Genomic DNA, 25,782 nt, shown 5'->3' on the forward strand with positions numbered 1-25,782 from the left:
TAAGTAGTTTGGAAGATTTTGTTGTTTGTTTTTAAACTTCCTCTAAGAGATAAATTTAGTTCCTCTAAGAACAACAGGTTTTGGATTTTAAAAAAAGTTTATTTGGCAGAGAAACTTAAAGAGATGAGACTTTTTCTTTTTCTTCTCCATATTGTCATTCTCATCTTATTAATTTGTGCTTTGTCATGTCTTTGTTCTTCATAGCCCACTGCTTTCTGCCTGTGTGTCAATCAGCCCAGGCCTCATATTTTCATCACTGCAGAAAACCAAATCTTACCAAGTATTTTTAGTCTAGTTTCTGGTGCAAATATCTTATTACAAGAAATGAGAAAAAACTAAAGTGCAACTTTTCAGCAAGCGATATGAGCCTATTTTAAGTCAGTAATTCATTAATATTGATAAAAGTGGCCTAGTTATACTGGATTATTTCACTTAGGTGAATAATATTTTCATTAAGGGATTAATTACTTGAAACCAGTTTCCTATTCTTGCTGAAAAGTTACTTGTGAGCTAGTTTTGTTTTATTTCACGTGAACTAAGATATTTGAGCCAGAAACTAAACAAAAATACTTGTTAAGATTTGGTGTTTTTGCAGTGTTTCATATGAAAACGGCAGACAAAAAAAATCAATCTATGCCACACTGCAAAACACAAAAACTAACCAAGTATTTTCATCTAGTTTTTGGTTCAAATATTTTAATATTTGTTACTTTGAACTTGCTTGTTTTCAGTAAATAATTATTGAATATTTATTTTAAAAGTGCTAGTTCCACTGTCAGAACTTTTTACGTATATCTAGACATTTTTCATGTTATAAGTGAAATAATCTGCCAGTGGAACTAGTATTTATTTATTTTTAATCTACATTCAAGAGGTATTGACTTAAATCAAATGTAAGAATTAGTTTCTGCAGTGTGGGTCTTTTGATTGGTATATTCAGTGACCTTTCCTTCTATATCGGCCCCATTTCCCAAAATAAAACTTGTTTGCTCTGATATATGCAGTCGAGCTTATCTATAAAAGTAAAAATCTATTTTTGGATTCATCCGCTCACACTGTTCACCAGCTCAGCTTATAATTTTTGCAGCATCTTTGCAGTTTTCCTTTTTTCTCTCCAACTGCCTGCGGCAACTCAAAGTTCTTGAGGCTAAACATCTACATAAAACAAGCCTCATGTGTTCGATCACTGCGTCTGCACTAATCCCTGCCAGCTCAGCCTCCGCTCCAGTCACGGCCGGAGTTCGGCTCCCAGAGCGACCTGGAGTCACCGTTCTGCTCCGCCGGACCACAGTGGTGCTGGAACCGGCTCGCTCTGCGGTTTTCTGCCTGCCTCGTCCAAAGATGGGCTCCGTGGACGCCTATAACTCTAAATGTTGTCATCGTTCCTCTTGTGTTTTGTCATTGTCGTGTCGCTGCAGTGGGAGGTCAAGGTGCTGGCTTTCATCCAATGTTTTCATCCCGGTTAGACTCCAGGGCTGCTGGCCATTCGACTTTAATATCATTTATAGACTCTCTTTGAGTGTGTCTTTGACAGAACGACGTTCACTGCAGGTGCTTCCTGAAACAAATCCCATCAGAGGAAGCTGTCTTTGTATTTTTTTCCGCAGATACCGCTCTCTGTAAATGTTATTTCAGGCATATTAAATTAGCAAAAACCGAAAGCACTGCTGAATCTGCCTGATTACATTCACTCCAATCTACTTTATTGAACGAGCCTCCCACACTGGAAATCACTTGCTCAGAGTCAATACAAGTGTAATTTATACAGCCCTCCTTCCTCTTGTTTCCATGTTGGATTTGATCAAATCAGGAGCTGAAACTCAGCAGGTCACATAAGCTGCATAACTCCTAACAAACCATCACAACTGTTAAGTTATCAGGCTCCACATTCACACTTGTTGTGTGTAGTTACAGGTTTTTGAGACCCTTGCATCAGTCACATTTATCTTCATTAGTACGCATTAGTAAACGATCGATAAATAGATTCGAGAGCTCACTTGCCGTGTTGTTTGCTCAGCAGAAACAAGAAGCTCTGGTTTCTGTCGGTAAAAGGGATCAACCGGTTCTCCATGACTGACGGGAGAGTCTGTCAAGTTTCATCAACTCCAGACGTCTCAATTCATCGCATGATGAGACAGACGCTAAGCTGCAGGAAGTACAGTTGTAGATTCTGCATGTTTTCTAAATAAACTTACCACACTACTTTAATTTAAATCTAACCAAATTGCGTTTACTTGTAGTAAAAGTCTAAGCCTGAGCTAAATTGAGTCACACTGGTGCTTTTAGATTAACATCTGCAGACTGGGAACACTGGAAATAAATGTAGCCCTGAGAACAGTGTGTTATGCATTGTTTATAGATTTTGTTCAAACTGCTGGCTTCTTTAGATCGACTGCTGCTAATTGCATTTTTATAATTAGATTAACGCAGGACTTGATTGATTGCATGTAACTGCTGCTGCAAAAACACAAAATCTTACCAAGTATTTTTAGTCTGGTTTCTAGTGCAAATGTATTTAAATGCAGTTGAAATATGATAAAACTAACTTACAAGTAACTTTCCAGCAAGATATAAGAGCTTGTTTTAAGTAATAATTAAAAAGTACTAGTTCCACTGGTAGATTAATTCACTTATGACAAACATTTTTCCCATCTTAAAAGATAACAATCTGGGTGTTCCCCCCAATGTATTATAAGCCTGGCAGGGCCACCAGGCTTTACTTGTGCCCCCACCAGGCTAAGCATTGCTTATTTATTTACTTTTTTAAAATGCTTGAATTTTTTAAGGACTTTATAGTTGGTCTTCAGATATTAATCTTCCAATCTTCCAATAACACATAATTATCAAGAGGATATTTTAGAATTTTCTGTGAACTTTGAAATTTTTTTTACTCAAAAACACGATTTCTTAGCAAGTTTCCTTATTAAAACCTTGAATCTGCCAGCGGAGCTTGTTCTTTTTCATCATTATTAATGAATTATTTACTTAAAACAAGCTCCTACATCTTCTTCAAATGTTAATAGCAAGTTAGTTTTGTCTTGTTTCAAGTTAAGATATTGGCACTATAACTAGACGATACTTGGTAAGAGTTTGTGTTTTTACAGTGTGGATTTGAATCTGAAATTTACTTTGTTGGACTGACCAGAAATGTTTCATGTTGGGTTTTGACATGTCTGTGTTTTATAATAAACTACGTTACAGTAAAGTTTATATAAACACAAGTTACATTTAACATCCTACTTAACAGTCTGAACCTTTCCCAACATTTGTATTCAGTTCATCTTTGTTTTTTTGTGTCGTATATAAATAACTCATGAATATATTTGTCATGTTGTGAGTGAAGGTCGAACCAAAATGCAAGCGGAAGCAGAAAGCGGATAATGATGAATGAAGTTTAATTAAAAAGTCCAAAAACGACTTACAACTGGAAGGAAAACACAAGCAACTGGGAAAAACAGTGAGCGGATAACATGGAGCAACAAAGTTTGACTGGAAAATAACAGGAGAATCCAACATCAGGTGTGAGAGAGTAAACAAACAGGAACTATATCAACTATAAATAAAATAGAACAAGTCTGATCAAATCAAAATAAGAATAACTGAGGCAGACAGAAAACAAATAAACTGTGAACCCAAAACAACCCAATTCACAGTTTTCACTCCACAATGTTTTTATTTTTAAGCAGAATGAGGCAAAACCTTAAACTGCTGCTGTGCCAGTTAATCAACAGGTTGTTGCTAGGTAACCAAAAAAGTGAGTGAGTTAGTTAAGGACACTAACCGTGCATGGCTGGCCTTAAGAAGTTGAGCAGCTAAAGCCTTTCCTCTGCCTATATCTCCCAGAACTGCTGAGTGTTTCTAAATGAGTTGAGTGAAGTTCAGAGTTCAGTGAATATTCTATATATTGAAGTAGTCTATCAGATGTATTATCTATTTATATTGATCACATTTCTATTGCAGGTATATATTTTTATCGATTTATTGTCCAGCCCTATCTAAACCTTTGCCTACTCTTACGCTGCTTCACACCAAATGCGATTTGAGTGTCCTGTGCGTCTGGTTTACATTCAAATGTATGTGGGAGCGTTGCTTTGTGTTTCGCATGTCTAGCGCTGCACAATTGAAGTGTTTTGAGCGTTCGACGCGTGTCAAGTTCGTCCAACGCTGGATTTGGAAAATCTGAACTTTTGCCGCTGGACGCGGAGCGTCAACCAATCAGAGAGACTCTGCTATGTGACGTAGTGGCCTGTAGTTGGTGTCCTGCCAGGATGGAGGCGCCGATACGGGTTAGCAGGTCATCAAACTGGGCTCAGGTGAGACGAAAACACTGCTGATAGCGAACCTCGTCAGCGCCCAGTTCGCCTGTGAAACTCACCAAACTCGCAACTCCTCTGAATTATCTGGTGAATTCAAACATGCGCCCAACGGCCACATTTAGTTGTTTTCAGTAAATCAGACATTCAGTATTTCATCCGCCATTGTTCAAAGTAACCAGGGAGAGGAAATAAAGGCAAAAGGCTCCAACGAGCATTGTACCGCTTGTCAGCTGTTGCTGTTGTTTGTTCAATAGAAACTGAACACAAAATGCTCAGCAAAGACATCTGAGCGTCGAACTTGAAGCGTCTGACGCGTTTCTGATGCATGAAACGTTCATAATGATGCGTTCAGCGTGAACGCAGCACTAGAGAGTGTGTGTTTAAGTTGATATGCCGGGTTAAGTTTCCTCTGCACACACCATTTTGTATTTAGGTGATAAAGTTACATTTTGGTCTGAAAAGACTGCATCACATTCTTCCACATGCTTCCTGCGCCTCCAACATGGCTTGTAGTAAACTGGAAACAGGATTTACTTCAACACTGTCTTCTTGCTACTCTCCCCTTGAACTTGTTCACATTTTACAACCACGACTACAGACATTTTACTATAAATTAGCTTATTTCAAAAGGAAATTGAGTGCACTGGATCTCTTTTAAGAGTATCACAGTAAAGGGCGCTGAATGCAAATGCATGCCACACTTTTAAGATTTATCTGTAAACCTTTTGGAAGCCATTACTTTTTTTTTTTCAATATGTATTTCAGGATGTATCAGTGGTTAATGCTCTATGCTAGCCACTAGTGTGCACTGACCTTTGTGGTTATGATGTGAGAAAAAAATATTTTTACATGACAACATAAAATCACATGATCCACTTCTTTATACTGAAAGCTAATTTGAATTTCAGGGTAAAATCTATTGACAATGACATTTTTCATGCTCCAAAATAATATTCTAAATGCATTTCCTACAGAAAGCACCTTCCTGTTTCTAATTCTCTTTATTCCTACATGGCTCTGCATTGTTTTAAAAGATTGCACATATTTTACCCACCGCCTTGCCGCTTACCGTAATCTATGTATTTTTGTTAATCTCTTTCACACACACACTCACACAAAAAGAGGGTTATTGGGAAAAGTTTAAGTGAATGTGCATAAGCTGAATACTGCTCGCTCAGCGGACACATCTCTTGGATTTAATAGTCACTCATCTGCAGCACCAAGAAGCAGCTAAATTTGTCGCTGCCTGATCTGCTGTGGAGAGTGCTTAAGGTATGAGCATCAGCAGATTTCACACAGGGACTAATCCCGCTTTTTTTGGAGGCTGATTACTGTATTTTGAGGTTTGTGTAACTGTGTCAACATTTTTCGTTACTGCATGAGCATACTGTACGTTCCACCAGCCCATGGTGCAAAACTCCATGCTGCAGAGAGGAAAACTGGTCTAATTTAGTGCACACACCTCAGGAGCAGCTTGCAGTGCGCTGTTCACATTCCTGCTGTGTTTTCTGCCCGCGTGCTGACTCTGCAAATCTGCATCGCTCTGCTCACTTCTCCTCGCTTCTCTTTCTTCTTAGAAACATCAGTTTTTGTCAGAGTTTTGCCACAATGCTGTCACAATCCACCGCAGAGCAGACAAAGTAACACAGAGGAGGAGAGGGATACTGGGATAAGAAAGAAGCTGCAGAGCAATCTTCAAACGGAGGCAGAGATGTGGTGTGAATTTCAAATCGGTGTCACGCTTCCAAATAACTCGAAAAACATATTGCTTCTAAATGTGAATTTATTCTGACTGGTCAAAGTTATGAGCTCTTCTGGAAACTTTTCACTGGAAATTTGTCAGTGAAGCCAGAGTTAAATGTGAAAGGTGAATCAGAATGAGATTAACAAGAGTTTGAAAATGGAGATACAAGGTTTTTGCCCGACAGTGATGACACTATTTGGTTCTGTTTGCTGGAACAGAATCTAAATAAATAAAATCTAATTTTGCAAAAGAAACAACAGACAAGAGTTAAAGCTGCAGTATGTAACTTTTACAAAAATATATATTTTTTCCATATTTATTAAAACTGTCACCATATTATGACAGTTTGGTCTGAGACAAATAATCTGTGAAAAGATTTATCTCCTCCACCCCACTAATGACCAAAACAACCAATCAGAGCCAGGGGGCGGGTCTTAGCGCTGTCAATCAATGCTGTTAAATGCGCTAATGGTCGAGAAACAACTCACCGTTACAGGAAAACTGTTTATCCGCCATAATCAGTAGCTATGCTAACTGGCTTTAGCATTAGCGCTAGCACTTGACTTTGGTAGTGAATATATGTATATATATACTGTATATTATTCTTACTCTTTCTTAACCTTTCTTCAAAATCCTGAAACAAGCAGGTGGCAGCTTCATGCTGCAGATATGTGTTGCACAGTTAATAATTAATTAGTGTGATTTCGCAGGTTCTTTTATTGCTAATAACTGCTAACACAGAGAAGAGCGGCAGTTAGCGCCTCCGCTGAGCAGCAGTTACTGCGCCGAATTTCCGTTGGCTCGCTTCATAAATAAATATTTACAATCTAGCTCAAACAATTAGTCATTCATAACTTTTGCTCAAATATCTGGCTATTTTGTCTTAGCTCACTTCTCCATACAAGACAGCTAGTATAAAAGGCAGCGCTAATTGATATTTACCTGTTGGCTCCTCCGCTGACCAGCCGTTACTGCTCACTGTGTTCTATACGCCCCCTGGTGGCGAACGGCAGTAACTACAGTTCAATGCCTTTCAGTCCGAATAGAAGAAGTGCAGTTCAAGAATAATTTCTATAGTCAAACAGAAGTCTTTAAATAAAGTAAGAAAAGGGAGGGAGTGAAATTATTTCTAATGTCCATTCTGTCAAATATATGTTTTACTTCAACTAGGTAGATGGAGGTAAATATAGAAGGGAAACTGGAAGAAAACTTGATGGAAAAGACTTTAAACTGTGTTGGAGGTTCGGCTTACTAGCAGGTAACAATCCTAAACATACATCCAGAGCTAAAACAGGACTGTTTGAATGAGGGATGTCCAAACTTTTTGTAACTTGGGCCAAAACTGTCCAGTCAGAAATATCTGTTGGCCAACAAAATATACATATTTCTAATAAAAACTCATACTGTAATATTTTTTAACCTACTCAACAATGTAAAAGTGTAATTAAACAAATAACTTGGTCATATTTTTGTTTTTGTATAGCCATAACGTAACTAGTGGGTTTGCCCTATTCTAAGAAATATTTGTCAGGTGCCAAATGAAAGAAATAGCTAAAAGTTTGTCAGTTCAGCGCAAGAACGGTGTCTCAGTGACTGTCTTTGAAACGGAATAGATATTCTTGTAAAAGATTACAGTTTATTTAAAGATGAATGCTATAAGAACATTTTAAGATGATTTCAATTTGAATAAAGTTTCCATCTGCATTCACCACATGTCCTGGGAGGCTAAATTTGAATTATTCTTGAATTATTTTTGAAACTATTCATTAGAGTGGCCCAGTCAAAGTCCATAGATAAATCCAAGTGGAAAGTTTTAAAATTGGTGTTCACAGTCCATCCGATCTGAATGAACTTGATCTATTTTGTAAAGAAAAATAAACAAAGATGAGCAAAGGTGAAATAAAACACTGAACGAACAATGACCCTGCAGTTTATTACCTTTTAGTTCACTTACAGTTATTCTCCACTTTGTATTGATCACACATTCCAATAAAACGCTTTAACGTTTATGACTTGAACCATTACAGTGACAATCTCTGGACTATTATTGCTTTCTATTTATGAAGGGATGGAAATCCTGAACTCGCCAGACAGACTCTTCATTTCACTCTTTAATTTCACCCCGTTCTGTGGCAGTGACCCTTTTTCTAAAACTGAAGCCATTTTTAGGCAGAAACTGATCCAATGAATCTTCTTTTCATATATGGATTATAATTATGGAAAAAATATGGATCATAATTTTACTGAAGGCGCTCCTATCTTTAGAAAAACTACGGCTGATCCTCTCGGGCGTTCTCAACATGCAGGCTGTGCAGTTTAGTGATGAGCTTTAAAGTGCTGAGTTAAAAAAAAATAACTCTGTGATTATAACTTTTTAATACTACAGTGTTTTTTCCTGTTAAAAAACATCTAAAAATGTTTTTGATAAGATATTGAAGGTTTTGTTGGTGTAAAAGTATTTAAATGAAATGTTCCTTCCAGACCGGTTTAAAGCCCAGCAGGAGGAAAATGTCGGCTGGCGAGTTTGTGTGGAGATACGATTCTCATTTTTATGAAATCATGCTGTTGCCTGTAGATGAGAGTGACTGAGTGATTCTGTCCTGAACCAAACTGCATAGCGAGCAAATCACAGCCGATACAAACGCAGTCTCAGTGGGCGCCGGGGTCGCAGAGCTTTCTGGATGTTTCAACCTCAGGGATGCAGAACAGCAAATAAACTGTCCTGCTGTGTGGATTTAAAGTGGACTCAAACCCAGCAGGTCGAGGCGTCGAGTAGATTATGTGAATTTTAATGAAAGAATGGAGAACAAGACATTGAAAACAAAAATCATGGAGGACAAAGGGAGCCAGAGTAGAACAAAAAATCACCGGGAAGTAACAAGATTTAACAAGAGTAACCAGAAAAGTCTAAATACTGTTTTTAGTGAGTTGAATGACAGTAGCTGCATTTCCGCTGACCATTTTACTTCACAATTTGACTTTTCAAAATAAATTTGCTTAATAGAAACTTGCTAAATTCAGAAAAACTCATATTTTTTGATAAAAGATGTTTGTGCTAGGATGAGGTGGTCAAAATTAGTGTATTATGCAAGAAAGCTAAATTTATTTGTAATTTTTTCCAGTGATCAGCAACATGATGCTGCTCAAAAAGATGCAAAAAATGAAGTGGTAGGAAGATTTTTTTTTATGACTTATTCACGTGGTATTTTAATTACGTTTCTTATTGAAAATTCAGCATTTACGAGATTGTTTTTTTTTTTTTTACATGTGCGAAATGTCGACAAAGGTTTTGTGTCCGTTTGTAATGGAAGCACAGCTTCTGTCTCAATGTTTTTTGAGCCGTTCTCTGCGAAGAGATGGATGTCAGTGAAAATCCCCGTTTGTTGAAGCAGCTCATCTGGGAGCAACAACAAGTCACTTAAACCCTTTTCTCCTTGTTCTGGTGCTCAGTTTGATCTCCAGCTGATCTTTGTTTGCCGCCCGGCTTCTACTGGAGAACCTGCGTTTTCTTTAGTCGAGTTTTTACGTTTAGTGTGACAAAATAAAATAAAACTCAAGAAGTTGCTTCCTTTAAACGTCTTTTGCTGGTTTTTCTATCCCCAGTGGACAAGTCATTGCAAATCCGTGGAGATTTGAGTTCAAAAACATTAAACACCGACTAAAATTCAGAGTCACTCGCCCTGACCCGGTTCACTTCCACAGCTGACCATTGGCTATTAAGTCAAGTGGTTTCTGGCGCTCTCCACCTCAGCTCTGATGTCTTCTCGGCTGGCTCTGTCCTCCGCAGACTCTCTCGCACACAGAGACATGCTGAGCATCATTAAACAGCTCTCTGCTCTGTTCTCCTCAGGCTCACGAGTAGCAGGCATGTGAATATGGAGAGTTCTCACTGTTTGATGTGGGAGAGGAGTCAGAAAAGCCCAGAGAACGCCCTGGCAACAGTTTTTACCTCACAGGAATGTCTAACTCGGTAACAGTGTTGATTTGAAGCGCCTTTGAACTCGCCGGGCTGTTTACCTGCAGATAAACGTGGTAATGAATGATAGAGGCAATACCTGCACGTCCAATAAGAAGACACCAGAAAGTGAATTTCCGGCATCAAAGCAGCTGATAATGATAATGGTTCCGAGCCGTCACCCCATATTAGAGCTAATTCAAAGTTTCTCTGTTTAATCCTCGTCTGTCGTACTTAAAGTTTATGAGTTGTGTGTTCTACCTGCCATTGTGCTGCAGCAACACGATAAGCAGCGGCTCTGACCCACTTTCATTTGTCCTAAAAGACGGGTTCAGGCGCGCTCGCGCAAACAGTCCTAATTGGTGGAAGGCTTGTCACCGGTGCTGCTTCCAGCCTCGGCTTTTGAGATGCACTCCAGCGTGAAGCGTCAGGATTTTCAAATGTCATATGTGAGCTCACACAGCTCTTCTCTAACAAGCAAGCGTTAACCTCGGCTCTGTGAAGACGAGAGGATCCTCATTTGCTCTCCTCATATCAGCAGATGAAGAGACGTTGCTTTTACTCTGTTTGCCACAAATGTCTTCAGAGTTTCTTCGTAGGTTTTCATCCTTTAAAACTGTGGTTAGAAGCAGCTGCAAGTGAAGCATCTTGTTTATGTGCATATCTGCATATTTGTTACTGATGTGAAGAACCAGCAAAATGTTTGCATCACGCTTTGATGATTGCAGCTTCAGCATCATTCAGCTCCCTCCAGTCTTACTGTGATACCTGTGATAAACATGTGGACTGCTGACTGAGCCGGCCGTTAAAGAAGGTCGATTGTGTGTCTAGTAAACCATCTCTCTTTGGATCAGGAGGGCCCGACTCCAATCCTAGAGAGCTGCAATCCTGCAACTTTGAGGTACATTGCTTCTCCAACACACTGAATTAAATGTACTCAAATAACAGTAGCACTACTTCTACATATTTTTTATTCAAGTAAAAGTAAAAGGTAGCCATCCAAGAAGTTACTCAAGTAAGAGTGTAAAAGTATTTGGCAAAAAAGCTAGTCAAGTATTGAGTACCAATCATTTACTATTTAAAAATTACATAATCAGACAGACCAAAATATAAAGTTGTGTGTAAATGTAACTATTTTAAAGGTCAGAATGAAAATAATTCAAATACCAATTACAAAATAGTAAAATTAAACAAAAAAAAAGCTATATCAGTTTCTTTCAACAAAAAACTAAATAAACTAACAAAAACTGCAGGTGTGTATCCGATGAAGTTTTGTTCTTCAGTGAAGTTACTCACAGTGGGTAGAAAATCCACAAGTTTTACTTAAGTACGAGTAGAAATACTTCATAATAAAGTTATTAAAGTGCAAGTAAAAAGTACAGTGTAACAGAAATACTCCTAAAAGTATTTTTTTTCCTCCCAAAAAACCTCTTGTAACTGAGTAAATGTAACGAATCTTTGATCCTCCAGCAGATTTAAGAGTGGAAATTATGTCTTTCCCACTTTGTGTCTCTTCAGATCCACCTGTAGTGTTAGAATTTAAAATACTGTTAGTTTATAAATCACTGAACGGTTTAGCACCACAATACAGTAAAGATCTGCTGTTGTCATAGCAACCTTCCAGACCTCTCAGGTCTTCTGGTTCTGGTCTGCTGTGCATCCCCAGAACCAGAACCAAACGAGGAAAAGCAGCTTTCAGCTTCTATGCACCACAAATCTGGACAAACTTTAACCTCCCCCCCCACTTGTTTAGAGTAGCTTTTGAAACATAATAAATGAAACAATTAACATTTTGATGTGTAATGACGACAAAGTGTAATGTTTCAGCTGTTGACTCTATTTTCTATGACTTTGTATTTTTGTGTTTTTATGATTTAAAGCACTTTTCCTTGTTGCTGAAGTGTGTGACACAAATAAACCCAGAGCCCAGTTTTAGTCTCATCTGACCAGGAAACAAGTCCAGTTAAAGTTACTGGTATGACGTAGTGACTAAAGCATCCATTCAGCATTCAAACAGACTGTAATGGTTGTCATGGAGATTTAGTCTGTTTTCTCACTTCGTAGTCCTGTAGATGTTTTGGGCCTCAGTTGGATCAGAGTTGCTGCATTCTGCTGGTGCAAGTTTGTTTTCACCAAACCGTTTGTCAAATGAACTGCAGCCTAGCTTCTGAAAAACGTTTTCCCCTGAGGTGATGCTGGGAGTGCCAGCACTGATACGCAGTTCTTTATGTAAAGAAAACTTTCTTCTTTTCATCTCCTCAGCTGCCACTTCCTCTGAGCATGTCATGTATTTCTATATATTGTTGGCAGAGGTTTTTCACCTGTGTTCAGCTCTGCTGTGGGCTTGGGTGAATCCCACAGCTTTCACACTAATTAGCTTGAAATCTTCCTCGTCGTTGTTCGTACTTGGCAGCAGTTGTGAGATACTTTCATCATGTTGCTATCCTGAGTTTGTGTCTTGTCTTCCCTCTACGTGTAACTGGGTTCAGTTTCTCCAAGTGTTTGTTTTGGTTGTGTGTACCCACAATGCCCTGCGTTTGGTTCACTGAAAAGAGACTGGATGCTTTGTGGCAGAGGAACTCCTGAAATCACCTGTGTGTGTGCTGGCGCTGAACTTTCTCGTATTATTCTCCTCTACCTCTCTCACATCATTAGTGTTAATTAGCTCAGAGCCACTCAGATGAATCTGAATTATGACATTAATATACATTAAATGACTTTGAATTGTTAAAAAATAAACCAGTAGACAATCTCATTAGCTTCTTAGCTAACATTTGTCAATCTCCTTTGGCCTGCATCCCTGTCCTCGCTTCTTTCGCCACCGAATTACTGCCACCTCCAAATCTATGGCTGGTTTTGCTCACTTTAAATTTTAAAAACAAACTTTTGCGACCTGCAAGACAGCTCAACATACATCAAATTTGCATTGGCTCCGTGCTTCATGTGACCCCGGCACAGATAGAAATCGCTCCCATTTTCTCTGGGGCATCACAGTTTTCGAAATATAATGCAAACTTTATTTTATACTTTATTTTATTCTTATCATTTTTAGCATTTTTTCCTCATTTCACCACTAAAGAATGTGTTCATCTTGTGACTTTGCCTGTTTCAACATGAGCTCAACATGCAGTAAGTTTTTATAACGATTATTTATGTTATGTGTGTATCAGGCTGTAACTAATTATTATTTTCATAGCTGACTATTCCAGCAATTATTCTGAATATTAATTGATTAACAAGATCATTAAATTGACACATTCTGCAGATTTTAATTGAACCACTTAAGACTTTTTATGCAATATTAGAAATAAATTAAAATATTCAAATCAACAAATATAATGTTATTTAAAAAAAATATTATTTTGATAATTGATTTGATTAGTCAGTTTCTGCCTTGGCATGTGTTTGAGTCATCGTTGTCTGCTCTTGTTCTTTCTATCACAAACATGTGATAGACATCTTATCCCATTTTGAACAGTAGCCAAGAGAAATGGGCCTCTGTGTCGCATCATAATTAAACCCCAAAGGGAAATGAGAAGTCCTAAATTACTAAAACACAACTCAGCAACCAGCTTAAAATAAAGAGTCATACAAAACAAAAATATTTCTATTACACTGGAATTGTTGATGCTAAGAAGTGTGATATTGACGACTAGATGTTTTTTTGTCAATTGAATTGCCTAAACACTTTTCAGTGTTGGATTATTGTACATATAGGCCAAATTTATTTAAAGACTTCTTGTTATGTGTGGTTCTGATAAGTTTGCAGGTTGCTTTGCTAGCAGTGATGTGTAGCCGGAAAACTCTTTTGCATAACAGAGAAAGACTTTAGTCTACCAGACTAAACAATAGTTCGCAAAGGGAATAAACTGTTTTTATGTAAGCTTCTGTCTTCGCGACTCTGGCTGTCACTAATGTTGTTTTTCTTCCACCTACACAGCAAGATACTTTTGAAGATTTTTCATCAAAGTCACAGTGGGAGATATTTAAAGTCAGCGATGTAGAAGTAGATGAGGCAGATTGCGGTAAAGTGCAAGCAGCAATAACTGCAGGTATATTTTTTTCCTCTCTGCTGCCTTTTCTTTCTCGTCCTCTGTAATTAATTTGAGATGTTTTTAAAGTCATAATGCACGCACTGAAGAGCTCGTGACCTTTTGTTTGAGCAGATATCCCATCTCTCTCTCTGACTCCCCTGCACTTATAGTGTGGAAATCTGTAACCTGTGAGTTTTACTCAGAGCTGAGAGGAGAAATTTAAGTGTAGAGTGGTTTCATCAGGTGGAGGATTATTAAAACCATCAGAGTTTTTATGTTCAATCAATGATCTGACTCCCCTCTGAGCTCTTGTGTTTCTGAAGTCTTTGACTCAGAGAGTAGAAGAGCGGCGAGGTATTTCTCCGTCTCTTATTCTCCTCACTAGGTGGCACACTGATCAAAGTTATGCCAAATCAGCTTCACCCATTAAACCGAAGTAGAGCGCAGTCTGAATACAGTACGGGTTATTACTCAGTCATGAATTAGCGTCAGAATGGATGTGCGATGACCTTTTTCTTGTAGTTTTTCCCATTCATCTTTGTGGGTAATTGCATGTTATTAAAAGTGGGGGCATTTAAAAAGATAAAAGGTTCAAATTATCGAGTATAATAAATAATTTATGTCTTAAATGTCAAATATTTTACTGGAATAGGCAATAAAAGTTAGAATGAAGCGAGCTTCTAATAAATGGTAAAAGAGAAGGATGTTTTTTATTTCAATGTTGCAGCGAAGGGTCAGAGCTACCAGACGGTGGCAGTGTTGCCACGAGCATTTTGGATTCCCGTTTTAGGGTTTTTATGTTCGGATGGAGAAGTTGTCATGCTGAGATTATGATAGCTCAATTGAAGAGTGCCAGAAAGGCTTTTATCTCCTCTGCTTAGATTTTTTATTTTTTGCTGGAAATGAGATCTGCATATTCTACATTTGCAGATAAGAGATGTGTGAAGCGAAGCTGCTGTAGAGCAGAAATGTTGAGAGATGTGTTTGATCAGATGTCTGGCTGATCCCATTAATCTTAAATCCTTCAGATTATGGTGATGTCTGGTTTCATCCTCATATTTTGGCTTCATGGATGAAATCCTTAAGCAAATTAAATCCTTTACACCTGAAGATCAGCTTCACGTGTTCAGGGAGTCTTTTTTTTTTTGTTCATTAGTTTTATTTTATTCTCAGGCAAATTATAGATGATTTTACTCATTAAAGGAAAAGAGTTACTCACCTCTTTGCTAAATCATGAACAAACCGTGATTAAGCACATCTTTTATTCATCTTCACTAACCTGATTACTGTTAAACTCTTACAACAAAACACTTTATAGACGATCTGTTATGCTTTCTTGAACAAGTTAATGGTCTACAAAAGATGTTAATTTCTTTTTTTTTTTGCACAAAATCATTGTTAAATCTTAAATAACTGTGTAGAAAACATATATGTGAAATTACCTGCAGAAATGTTATTTGCAATTACCAGTAAGCAGAACTGACCAGACTGATCTTTTAGTCTGTTCAGTTCTGCCTGTTTTGAGCTCCTTTCAGAATGAGCCGTTTCAGAATATTTGGTCACTTTAAATCCAAATAAGCTGCTGCTGGCCACGCCCCCAAGTCAACGTTTACACTCACACTTGAAAATGGCTGCAAAAAGATGCGCAATAATTCAACCGTACATCTTTGAAAAGCAGAAGTGGAGTCTCCCTGCACAACCAAGCAAGTGGTTTCTGAATAGTAAGTCAACAATAAGACATTTGTCTTTTCCAGAAGTCATTATACAGCACATACAGCAGTAAAACCAGCTGGCTTTAGTTCTGCTGGGGTTACTAGGTAACTGACAGAACTCTGCTGGGGTTACTAGGTAACTGACGGAACTCTGCTGGGGTTACTAGGTAACAGGGCAGTGCCTGCTGATTTGTGACGTTACTTTTGCAAAAAACAACTGGTTGGTTGTTTTTTTAAGAGCTTGAGCTGGTTTTAGAAACAATTGAGACCCAAATGTGAAGTACAAAGTACTTTCATAGGTTTCCTATAATAGGCCCTGTCTGAAAACATGACGTTGCTAAAAGATCTTAAACAGAAACACAAAAAGCCGCCATCCACCCACAAAGGTAGAAAACATGGACACTGAATCCTTCTAGGAATGGCTCATCTATCAAAATAACTCCAAGAGTTCATCAGCGACTCGTCCAGGAGGTTACAAAAGAGCTTCAACCGCAGTGCAGACCTCACTTCTCTCAGTTGATGTCAGGGTCGACCATTCCATGGAAAGATGGAGACTGACCCCCTGCTGACACCGGTTCCTCCCATCGATGTAGATTTCCGCCTCCAGTGCCTCAGCTCTGCTTCAGAAAGATAATTCATCCTTCCAGAAAGCAAAGATGGTTCAGCAGAGGTTCAGGAAGCTTGATGAGGTCGACTCTAAAGAAAAGGATCGAGAACAAGAGAGTGCGAACGAGTTCAATCCACGGAGGCATCAACTCACTAAACCCAGAACTTATACGATCTGCTACTGTCATGTTGGCGCCAGAAACCATAACATAGATTCATGTATCTAATGGAGTTAATGCCTTTTTAACGGTTCAGTGCTGTTTTGGCAGTAGAACTGGGACCCACGCAGTATTAGGCAGGAGGTCCTAATGCTAATTATGTAAATCACCAGCGTACCACCAGAAATTTAGCTTGGACTGCAAACTTTGCAGCGTACATGCAGAAAGGAACAGAAAGTGGAGCTTAGAAACAGTAAAAGTTGATTTATAGGACTCTAATAAAATGTGCTTTGGAGTTAGAAAAGAAAGGAAAAAGCCTTTACTGCCCCACAGTGGGGAAAATTCAGGTGTAAAAGCAGCAAAGTGACGGGACACTGAGGTTCATACAAAGACAAAAGTCTAAAGATATCAAAAACAAAGTTAAAAATAATGTACAGTGGCTGGAAGGTGGTCAGTGACGATTTTCTGCAGGTATTTTGCAGATGTGCTGACAGGTGAAAACATACTAGACTGACTGATGAGATGATTTGCAGACATAAAATTAGACTATGAATTTATGAATGTAACATAAAAAACCCTAGTCAAATTAGAGAGGGGATTATTATTATCAGCCAGGCATGAACAACAGTGTTTTGAAGAGGGAGTCGAAAATGGCTGACTTATGAAGAACCCATGCAGGTGAGGAGGCTTATTGCCAAGCAGACAAAACTTCATCCAACTAAAGGAAAGAGATGAGCGGCGGAAGAGAGACAAACACAAGAAAGGAATTAAGCTATTCAAAGCTGTTGTATAAAGAAATGGTTTACACTAAATATGAGAAACTGTCTTGATGTTGTTACACAAGATTGTTGGCGTCAATATTATCATTATTTTTGTTAATATTATTAGAGCTATTATTCGCATGCCCATTGAATGTATTGCAAGAATCTGAAAGTAGAATGAAGATATGCTGATATAATACTTATAAATGGGATGAGATCATTTTGTTGCTGGAGAAGCAGTAGGTTTGAAAGTTTATTTATTGTAAATTTATTTATAACTTGACACATTCAATAAAATATGAAATACCAAAAATACAAATAAAAATAGCAGGCAGGTGTTGTCAAATGTTGTCAAATGATTTTTGATTAATTGATCCCAAACGAGTTTGACTCTCTCGATTAAAAACAGGAGTTTTTTGGCTTGCTGTTCTGGAACGTAGACGGCAGCTGACGCAGTACCAAGAGCGATAAACAGTCAGCAATGATCCCAGTGAAGCAGCTATTGCTGCCAGTCAATCTTCCCAGGATTAGAGGTTCCCAGCAAATTGACCCAAAGCTGTGCAGTGCCAAGACAAATTACCTACCAAGTATTTTTAGTCTACAGTAGTTTCTGGTGCAAATGTTTTGTCATATTTCAAGTGTACTAGCTCATAAGTACATTTTCAGCAAGGCAGGAATTTGTTTTAAGTAAATAACTCCTTTATATTCATGAAGAAGTACTAGTTCCACTTTCAGATTAATTCACTAGAAACTTAGCAAGAATATGTGTTGTCAAAAGTGAAATAATCTGCCAGTGGAACTACGTAGTACTTTTTCATGAATATTAAGGAATTATTGACTGAAAAGTTACTTGTAACTTAGTTTTTTATTTCAAGCTCGACTAAAATACTCGGTAAGATTTTGTGTTTTTGCACTTCAAAACCGCAAATCTACAGTGGAATTGAAAAAAGTGAAAAATCGAAGGTGTTGCAATGGTCCAGTCAAAGCCCAGAGCTCAACTTGGTTTAAATGTTGAGGATGTTTGTATAAACAAACATCAGCAAGATGCATGGACTGAATAAATATTGTATGGAAGAGTAAGAAATAAACCCCTCAACAACAGACAGAAAGCTAGAAACCTTTATGAGATGTATTTTATTTATTTTCATTTATTTTGGCTTGACTAACCATATCTCACCTGTATTTTTTAATACAAACTTTAATATCCTGCTTAAAGTGAAGAATATTAAAAGAGAGACAAACATTTCCTGTTCATTTTGCAATGTTTTGTTGCAGGAACTTAGTGAAAACAAAACAAAACAGAGAATAACGGTAGGCCTGTCGCCATAACACATTTAGCTGGATGATAAATTGTCCCAGATGATATTGCGATAAATTATAATATGGTTTTGAGACAATTTTAAACTGGATGCAATAACACATTCTCAAAGATTAATAAACTTTAAATTCTAGTGAACATTTAACACTGGAAATGGAAGACATTTTAAATATCCAAAATAAATAAACAAAACAACAAATAAAATGAATCATGAAGTCTCTGTAAATTAAATTGTCCTTCAAAAAAAGGGTTATTTGAGACCAAAGCTGTAGACTGAAGACTTTTGTCAACCAGTTTTTGGCAGAAAGAGGAAAATGATGAACCAGAGAAATTGTTTTATTGTTTTATTGCTTATTCTGACAGGACTTCATAGCAGTGCCATAATGGATTTAAGACTAAAGAGGTTTTTTCAAATTTTACACGATCCAACCTTTTTAATTACGAGAGTAGCAGCTTTATCTGGTTTCACTTTGACCTGAATCAAAGTAAAGCAGTCTGTTTTTCAGTATTGTGTGAATATTTAGTTGTGAAGTGATTAAAATGTGGCTGAGTTTTCTCTCTTGGGATTGCTGTGGATTTTTACAAACTCCCTGATCCTTTCCGCTGATTCTGAGCCCTTTTGGCGTTGAACAGCAACGTGTTTGGAGCAGCTTCAAATTGCTTTGGCTGAGACGGCCTGACTGCCGAACCGAGCGGACTCCAACTCCAACAGAAGCCGAGGATTTGGTTTTATTTGCTTTTTATCACAGTTTCTCGCAAGAGAGTTGTTTGAACTCATGTAGCTGCGTCTCAGACATCTGCATTTAAAAAGACTCCAGTGATAACAATGATAACACAAAATGGGAGTGATTACTTCTCTGTGCGCAGGGACGTTGTGTTATGAGAGAGTTTTGTCCTTTTTTTAATATGGAGATTAAATCCTCTCTTCACAAACACTGTACCGGCTGACTGAACACCAACATGCCTCATTAGAGTCTCATTGTTGATGTTGTTTTTCTGCTGTGGGTGGCAACAAGGATTGTAATGAGCTGTCTGCATCTCACAGTCAGCAGCCACTGAGGGCCACCTGTGTGTAGGCGTGCGCTTCACAAAAAGTACAATGTCCCTCTGATTTAAATGATTGCATGCCATTACATCATGGTAATATTACGTTCTAACAATTAAAAAGACAGAGCTGCGAGAAATGAACACATCCAAGATATGTTTTATACACACTGCGTCCTTTTGGAAACTTTATTACTTAACTTTAGCGAAAATAAATTTACAGTAAGTCTAGTAACTTGGACTTTTAAACTTGTTTTTGACTCAAAATATCTTCCATACATCCATCCCTCTATTCTCTCCATTGGTCGTTGGGTGAGAACAAGGCTACTTAAGCATCAATAAACAATACGACGATATGTGCTGGGACAGAAGTAAATAAAAAAACTCTGGTATTACATCAAATCTTTGTTTATTTCCAGTCCAAATTCAGGGACTGCATCCTTTAAAGCCTGCATTTGAAAGCTGATTATGTTGCAACGATGTCTTAATTTAAAAGCTTTTCCATATCTGGTCCACAAATATGTCCTCTTTTTTCCTCAATTTGAAGAATTGGTCTGTCTTATCCTTCACAGCACAGCAAATACCAAGATTCATTGCAGGCTGAACTTAAAATTTAAGAGTGTTAAAATTTGGTGGTACAACATGAAAAGCTGAGATCTGTTATTCAAAATTCAGTTTTTTTGCACGTTGTTGTGCTTTCATTTGGATTTCTACGGCTTCTAGAAACAGTCCACGTGCTGCAAACAACCCACTCAGCTGTTTTCTGGCAATAAGTTAATGTTTTTTGGTTAATGAGTCGTGTCAAAAGCCTCTCCCATAGTCGAGTCAGAATCGGCAGGCATTCCCCGTTACCTAGCAACCCGGGGCCCTAGCCCCGTTACCTGGCAACCCAAGCTGAACTCCCCAAGACTAAATCAGCTGTACGTTCTGTACAGTTGTGTAATACCACATCTGTTTGCTGCCATTTTCACAGTCATAGTTCAATTGGGGGCGTGGCCAGCTGCAGCTCATTTGGATTTAAAGTGACAAGACGCCCTAAAACATCTCATTCTGAAAGAAGCTCAACACAGACGGGCTCAAAATAATGAGAATAAAATCTCATTATCTAAGAAAGATTATGTTTTGTATAACTCATACACCTAGCCTAACTTATTCAAGGATGCATAATAGGTCACCTTTAAAGTGGTTGTGTTGTTAGGCTCTTATTACTCATGTATTTTAACACTATTAAAATATATTTATTTAATTAAGTCATTAATTTAATTAGTTAGAAAGTTTTGAATAAGTAAAAAAGAAAAATGTTTGGGCAGCATTTTTGCTAGCTTTAGTCTGTGCTGTCATGGTTGCTAGGCAACCGGATATATACTGATATAAAGGTGGGAATAAATCTGAAGGTTCTAGACCGCATGTGTCAAACGCATTTTTTGTTTTCAGTTTTTCACATATCTGTAAAGTTCCAGCAAAATCAACAGATCCCTACATTTATTTCTGATTTTTACTGCACATTTTTCTCAAAATTGGCCAAAAATATTGGGTGTAAGTGACTGCTGCCTCAACTTTACTTGATGTCAAGTACGGCGATTAAAAAAAAAGAGTTACATTTAACATCAATTAGCACAAATATTTCTAAATTAACACCATAAAATCAGTGATTCTGATAGCAAAAATCCACAAAAACAATCAATCAAAACAAAATCCTGGATGGACTGATCAGTGTGAAAAGATATTTAAAATTATTTCATTTTAAGAGACACTTATTGAATGCAGAAACAAACAGATGTTTATTGATATTTTACCAGTTTAATGGGTTTTATCAATAGATTCTGGCACGACTTTAAGAACATTCAGATTTCTAATATGGACCAAAATGAAAATGAGTTTGACACCCCTTCTCATTTATTTACCTTAATAAATAATAAATGTTTCTGACCTCACTGAAAACAACACCGCAGGCTAAATAACTCAGTAGGTCTCTTCAGTATGAAGATAAAAAATATCAATGTTGTTGGGAAAGGTGGTAATAATCCAGGATATCTGAGAGAATAGATTAAAAGGCTTCAAAACAAACAAAATGAAGTGTGGCAACTCATTGTGTAATTTTATTCACACTTTCTGTTATTTAAAAAAAAAATCTCCATGATGAACTTCTACTGACCAAACCCAATCAAAATTATCTGAACGTTTGCCGTGAACTGGAGCAGTAATGTTCTCACGTTGGGTTCAGGGAACCGAGGCAAGCAGTCATATATACGCCTGGTCTGGTTTGTTCCAGCATGATTATTAAATGTGAAAGTGTTGGAAACGTACAGCTGACCTGGAGTCGAGCATTGACCAGAGAGGAATCTGCACAGGGTTGAGGCAAACGTCTATTGCAAATGCAAGTGCGGTTCTGAAATTTTCTTTCAGGACTTTTTGTTTGTTATTAGATTTTGCTCTGTGATACCGAGTGTTGATATGGGCCTATTCGTCTTTGTCATCCCAAAGTTTTGATCATAAAAAGCCACCTGTCTGTTTGTGGAAGAATGCACTCAAGATGGGAAATTGAAATGGGAGGCATGCCTGCTTCCTCGCTCTGACAACATGTCATTTTCAGCAGCAGCATGCCATTACCTGGAGTGTTTGGCCATCTTCTGGCTGCAGAGGTCCACCTTGTAAATGTTGAATGTGAAATAGGAATCCAGTCATCAGCTGCTGTCGTAAACAGTTTACCCCCGTGTCTTCACACCCCCTTCATAAACCTCGCCGCCATCTTCTGATTTGATCCGCAGGATGATGCTCTATCTGCTCGCTGCTTGTAAACATGCCTCCCTTTGCTGAGCTTCTGCAGGTTAAGAAAAGCCTGGAAGGTGCGGCCAAAAATCTTTGATCAATTCTGTGGGAAAATAAATAAATAAATCCCGACCTTGACTGTCACTGGTGACTCACATATCGCCTCAGTCACTCTGTCACTCCTGTCCAAATTCTCCTCTCAGTCTGAACAGAGCTGAGAAAAAAACAAAGTAATGCCCTCAAAAAATAATGTATGAATTATTTGCTACATATAATTATGTACAACATATGCAAAGCACATGTTTTGCATCAGGAAAATGTGTGATTCTGAGCATCTCCAAATACAAAGTTGTTATTTGGAAAATGCATCAGTAATATTGGTCTTTAGGGGTTACGTGATGTCACAATATTTTTTTTACATCTCCAAGAGTCTTCAACAGTAGAAGGAGGGACTAGATGTTCCTGAGTTGCTTTTTCATCTGTCTGCCATCTTGGATTTAATAAATATTTTCTTGCACTTGCAGTGGATGGCCAGTAGTTTTCAGTGTTGCACTAGTGTCCACTTCAGTGGTTTCAGTGCATTTATAACATAAAAATTCACAGGATACACAAGAAAATGACTTTTAGATGGTTGTCCACTGCAGTGAATGCTATGGTTGTAAGAGTTAATTTTGGAAGATTGGAGATCGGCTGATACTTTCATGTGAACCCGATCTTATCCACCAATATTTACCTTAGAAATCAGCCACTGCCTCATCTGCTGTGTCTTGTGACAGACCGGCCCACCAGGTCATTTCTGCATGTTTTCAGTAATAATATTCAACCCACTGCTGCCAGCTCAGTGACTTTCTAACATTTCAGACAAAAATAAAATGTGCATCGGTCAAAATCAGAATTGGCAGTTCAGGTTTTTAAAAAAGACCGGTAATCGGAAAATGCAATCGGTTCACCCCTTCATGGAATTACATGAAATCTTAAATGGACCAACTAATAAAATGCTTTTTCGTCACATGACAGATCGAAATACTTTTACACACTAATCAATTTAATAGTACCACTCTCATTCACCTAATTTATCTATTTATTTCAAACAGTTAAAAAAAACAAACAACAACAAGATAACAAACAGTAGATTAGAGAAAAACATGTGCATACATGACCAAGAACAAAATAATTTGTTTCCTACTTCTTTTCTGTTTGAAAAGGAGTAGGAAGAAGTGAACACTTATTTAATCCTGCCCCTTATCTCAGTTTAATGAAATATATCACCTGTTTAATTGCAGATCGGTGGGCAGCTTGGGGTCAGTGCTTTGCTCAAGGACACTGAGGAAAAACTGTGTAAATGAAACGCATCGTTGTTTGACAACTTCTGTTGTAAATAATATGTTTCTTTAATTTCTAAACTCCCAAACTGCCCTAATGTTGTAGATTGCATTATTAAAAGCTTTTTTTTTGTCAGGTTATTTGATTCTGGGTTTGATTATGGTTCTTTGTTTGCCGTATTCTCGTTCTTTGATTAGATCAGCCTTGTTTCTGTTTCACTTCATTTCAGTTCTTCTTAGTGGGCGGGGCTAAAATCACTCAAATCAAAATGATTGGTCTGAACTGGATTTAACAATCAGCTTAGCCAATCAAATACCAGGAATCTTTTTCTCATTTCACAGTAACAGATTAAAAATAATAATTAATGGTGTGCCGTAGCACGAAAATTATGATATAATTAAATAAAAGCTGCATTAATAAATACAGTTTAAACAGACTACTGAAAATAAATTTAAGTTTAGAATCAATTTTTAATATTATTTTGATAAAATAATTGCTTTATGTCCAGTTTTATTTATTCAATTATTGAATGATTTATTATATTTTTGGCGTCTTGGGGGATAAATATATCTTCCCAGCTTTGAGGGCTGCATTGTGTTAAATCCGAAAGAAGAAAAACACAGTAGATATTATTACAGCAGCTCTAATCGTTACACAGCGGATTATATAATGGACTGAAATGAATTTCTAAGTCTCTGTAATTGATTTAGCCTAATAATGCTCGTCTTGTCCAAATGAAGGATTATTCTGGGAAGGAGAACTGTTGTCACGGATGGAGGAAACGACTCAGATCACTAAAGGCTGATCCAGAAAAGGGCAAAAGCTTGACAAGAGACACAAAGAGAGACGTTTTTTAATGTGTTTTTTGTTGTTTTGCAGCTGTCCAGTCTCTCAACAGCCTGAACGACCAGATCGCTCAGTTCATGGTGACCCGACCCTGCAGTCTGGTTGATGAGGAGGAGGCCTTCATCCCTGGAGAGAGGGACACCCTCAGGAAGTCCATGACCCTGATGAGACACCTGCTAATGGATGCTCAGGTAACAACACCTTCTCTCAGTGAGATGCAGGATAATTCAGCCAACGCTGTAAAATAAACCATTCAGTCCTGGTTTTACAATCATGCTTTTCTTTTTTGGGTAATTGACAGTTTAGTGGAACTTCAACAAAGATGTTGACTTGTGGAACAGCTTAATGTTGATCTCTATGTTTAAAAAAACCAAACAGATGCTACATTTGTAGTGAATAAACTGGATAATCTGGATCAACAGAAAGATACAAAAACTGTTGCTTTTTCTTTTCTGTCCAGTACAACAGTGTAAGTTTGTTATTTAAAATCAGTGTAAGTTTAAATTACTATACTTGTCTCTCCAGAATAATCCAGATTTTTGAGTTCTCTATAAGATCTGTTCAAATAAATCAAAATACTAACTTAAAAATGCTTCAAACCTATAACAATACAAGATTAGTTGCTCTCCAAAATTGTATTATTGTCTGAGTTAAATTCACAAAGCCTTTCGTAAAATTTATTGTTGTTTGAGCAAAATGTGAATAAACCTCATGTTTGGCTATTCATCTACTTCTAAAAGTGGATTCTCCTAAAACTACTTTACAGAGCAAAAAATGTTTCTGTACTGAGGCATTTTACCCACATTTAAATGTATTAAGCATGAATTTAAGAGAAAATGCACCAATATGTACATATACAGTATATTCACTTACTTCACAACCTGAAGGAATATTTTTTTAATCTTAAACAGTAGAGCTGTTTTTGTCACAAAAAACTTCCACTGGTGGTAATTTTAACAAAAGAGAGGAGAAAATGAATAAAATAAAATAAAATAAGAGTCCCATTGTTAGAAACTAAAGACTCTTTTTCTCTGTTATTTACATTACAAAAAAAGCACCAATGTTTTTTTTATTTATTTCAGCTTACGTTTACATCGTTTACATGTTAATCAAAACTTTGCATCTTTTAATAAATCAAGAAAATTTATTAATTGTTAAAAACCAAAGGGTTTCATAATCTGCAGCAGTGCAATATA

At 37.4% G+C, this 25,782-nt stretch overlaps 1 protein-coding gene across 4 annotated transcripts in view; it reads left to right on the forward strand.

Annotated features, from left to right (window-relative positions):
• Nucleotides 1–25,782, forward strand: part of kaznb (kazrin, periplakin interacting protein b) — a 173,117-nt gene that overhangs the window by 9,650 nt on the left and 137,685 nt on the right. For all 4 annotated transcript variants that reach the window (XR_004337056.1, XM_032549043.1, XM_032549046.1 and 1 more), the window contains exon 2: nt 24,620–24,777. Coding sequence is in view for 3 of the 4 variants with exons in the window: in XM_032549043.1 (XP_032404934.1) it covers nt 24,620–24,777 (158 nt within the window). In the remaining variant the exon portion in view is untranslated. The remainder of the gene's footprint in view (nt 1–24,619; nt 24,778–25,782) is intronic.

Source organism: Xiphophorus hellerii, chromosome 20 (assembly GCF_003331165.1).
Source record: "Xiphophorus hellerii strain 12219 chromosome 20, Xiphophorus_hellerii-4.1, whole genome shotgun sequence".
NCBI classification, from domain to species: Eukaryota; Metazoa; Chordata; class Actinopteri; order Cyprinodontiformes; family Poeciliidae; genus Xiphophorus; species Xiphophorus hellerii.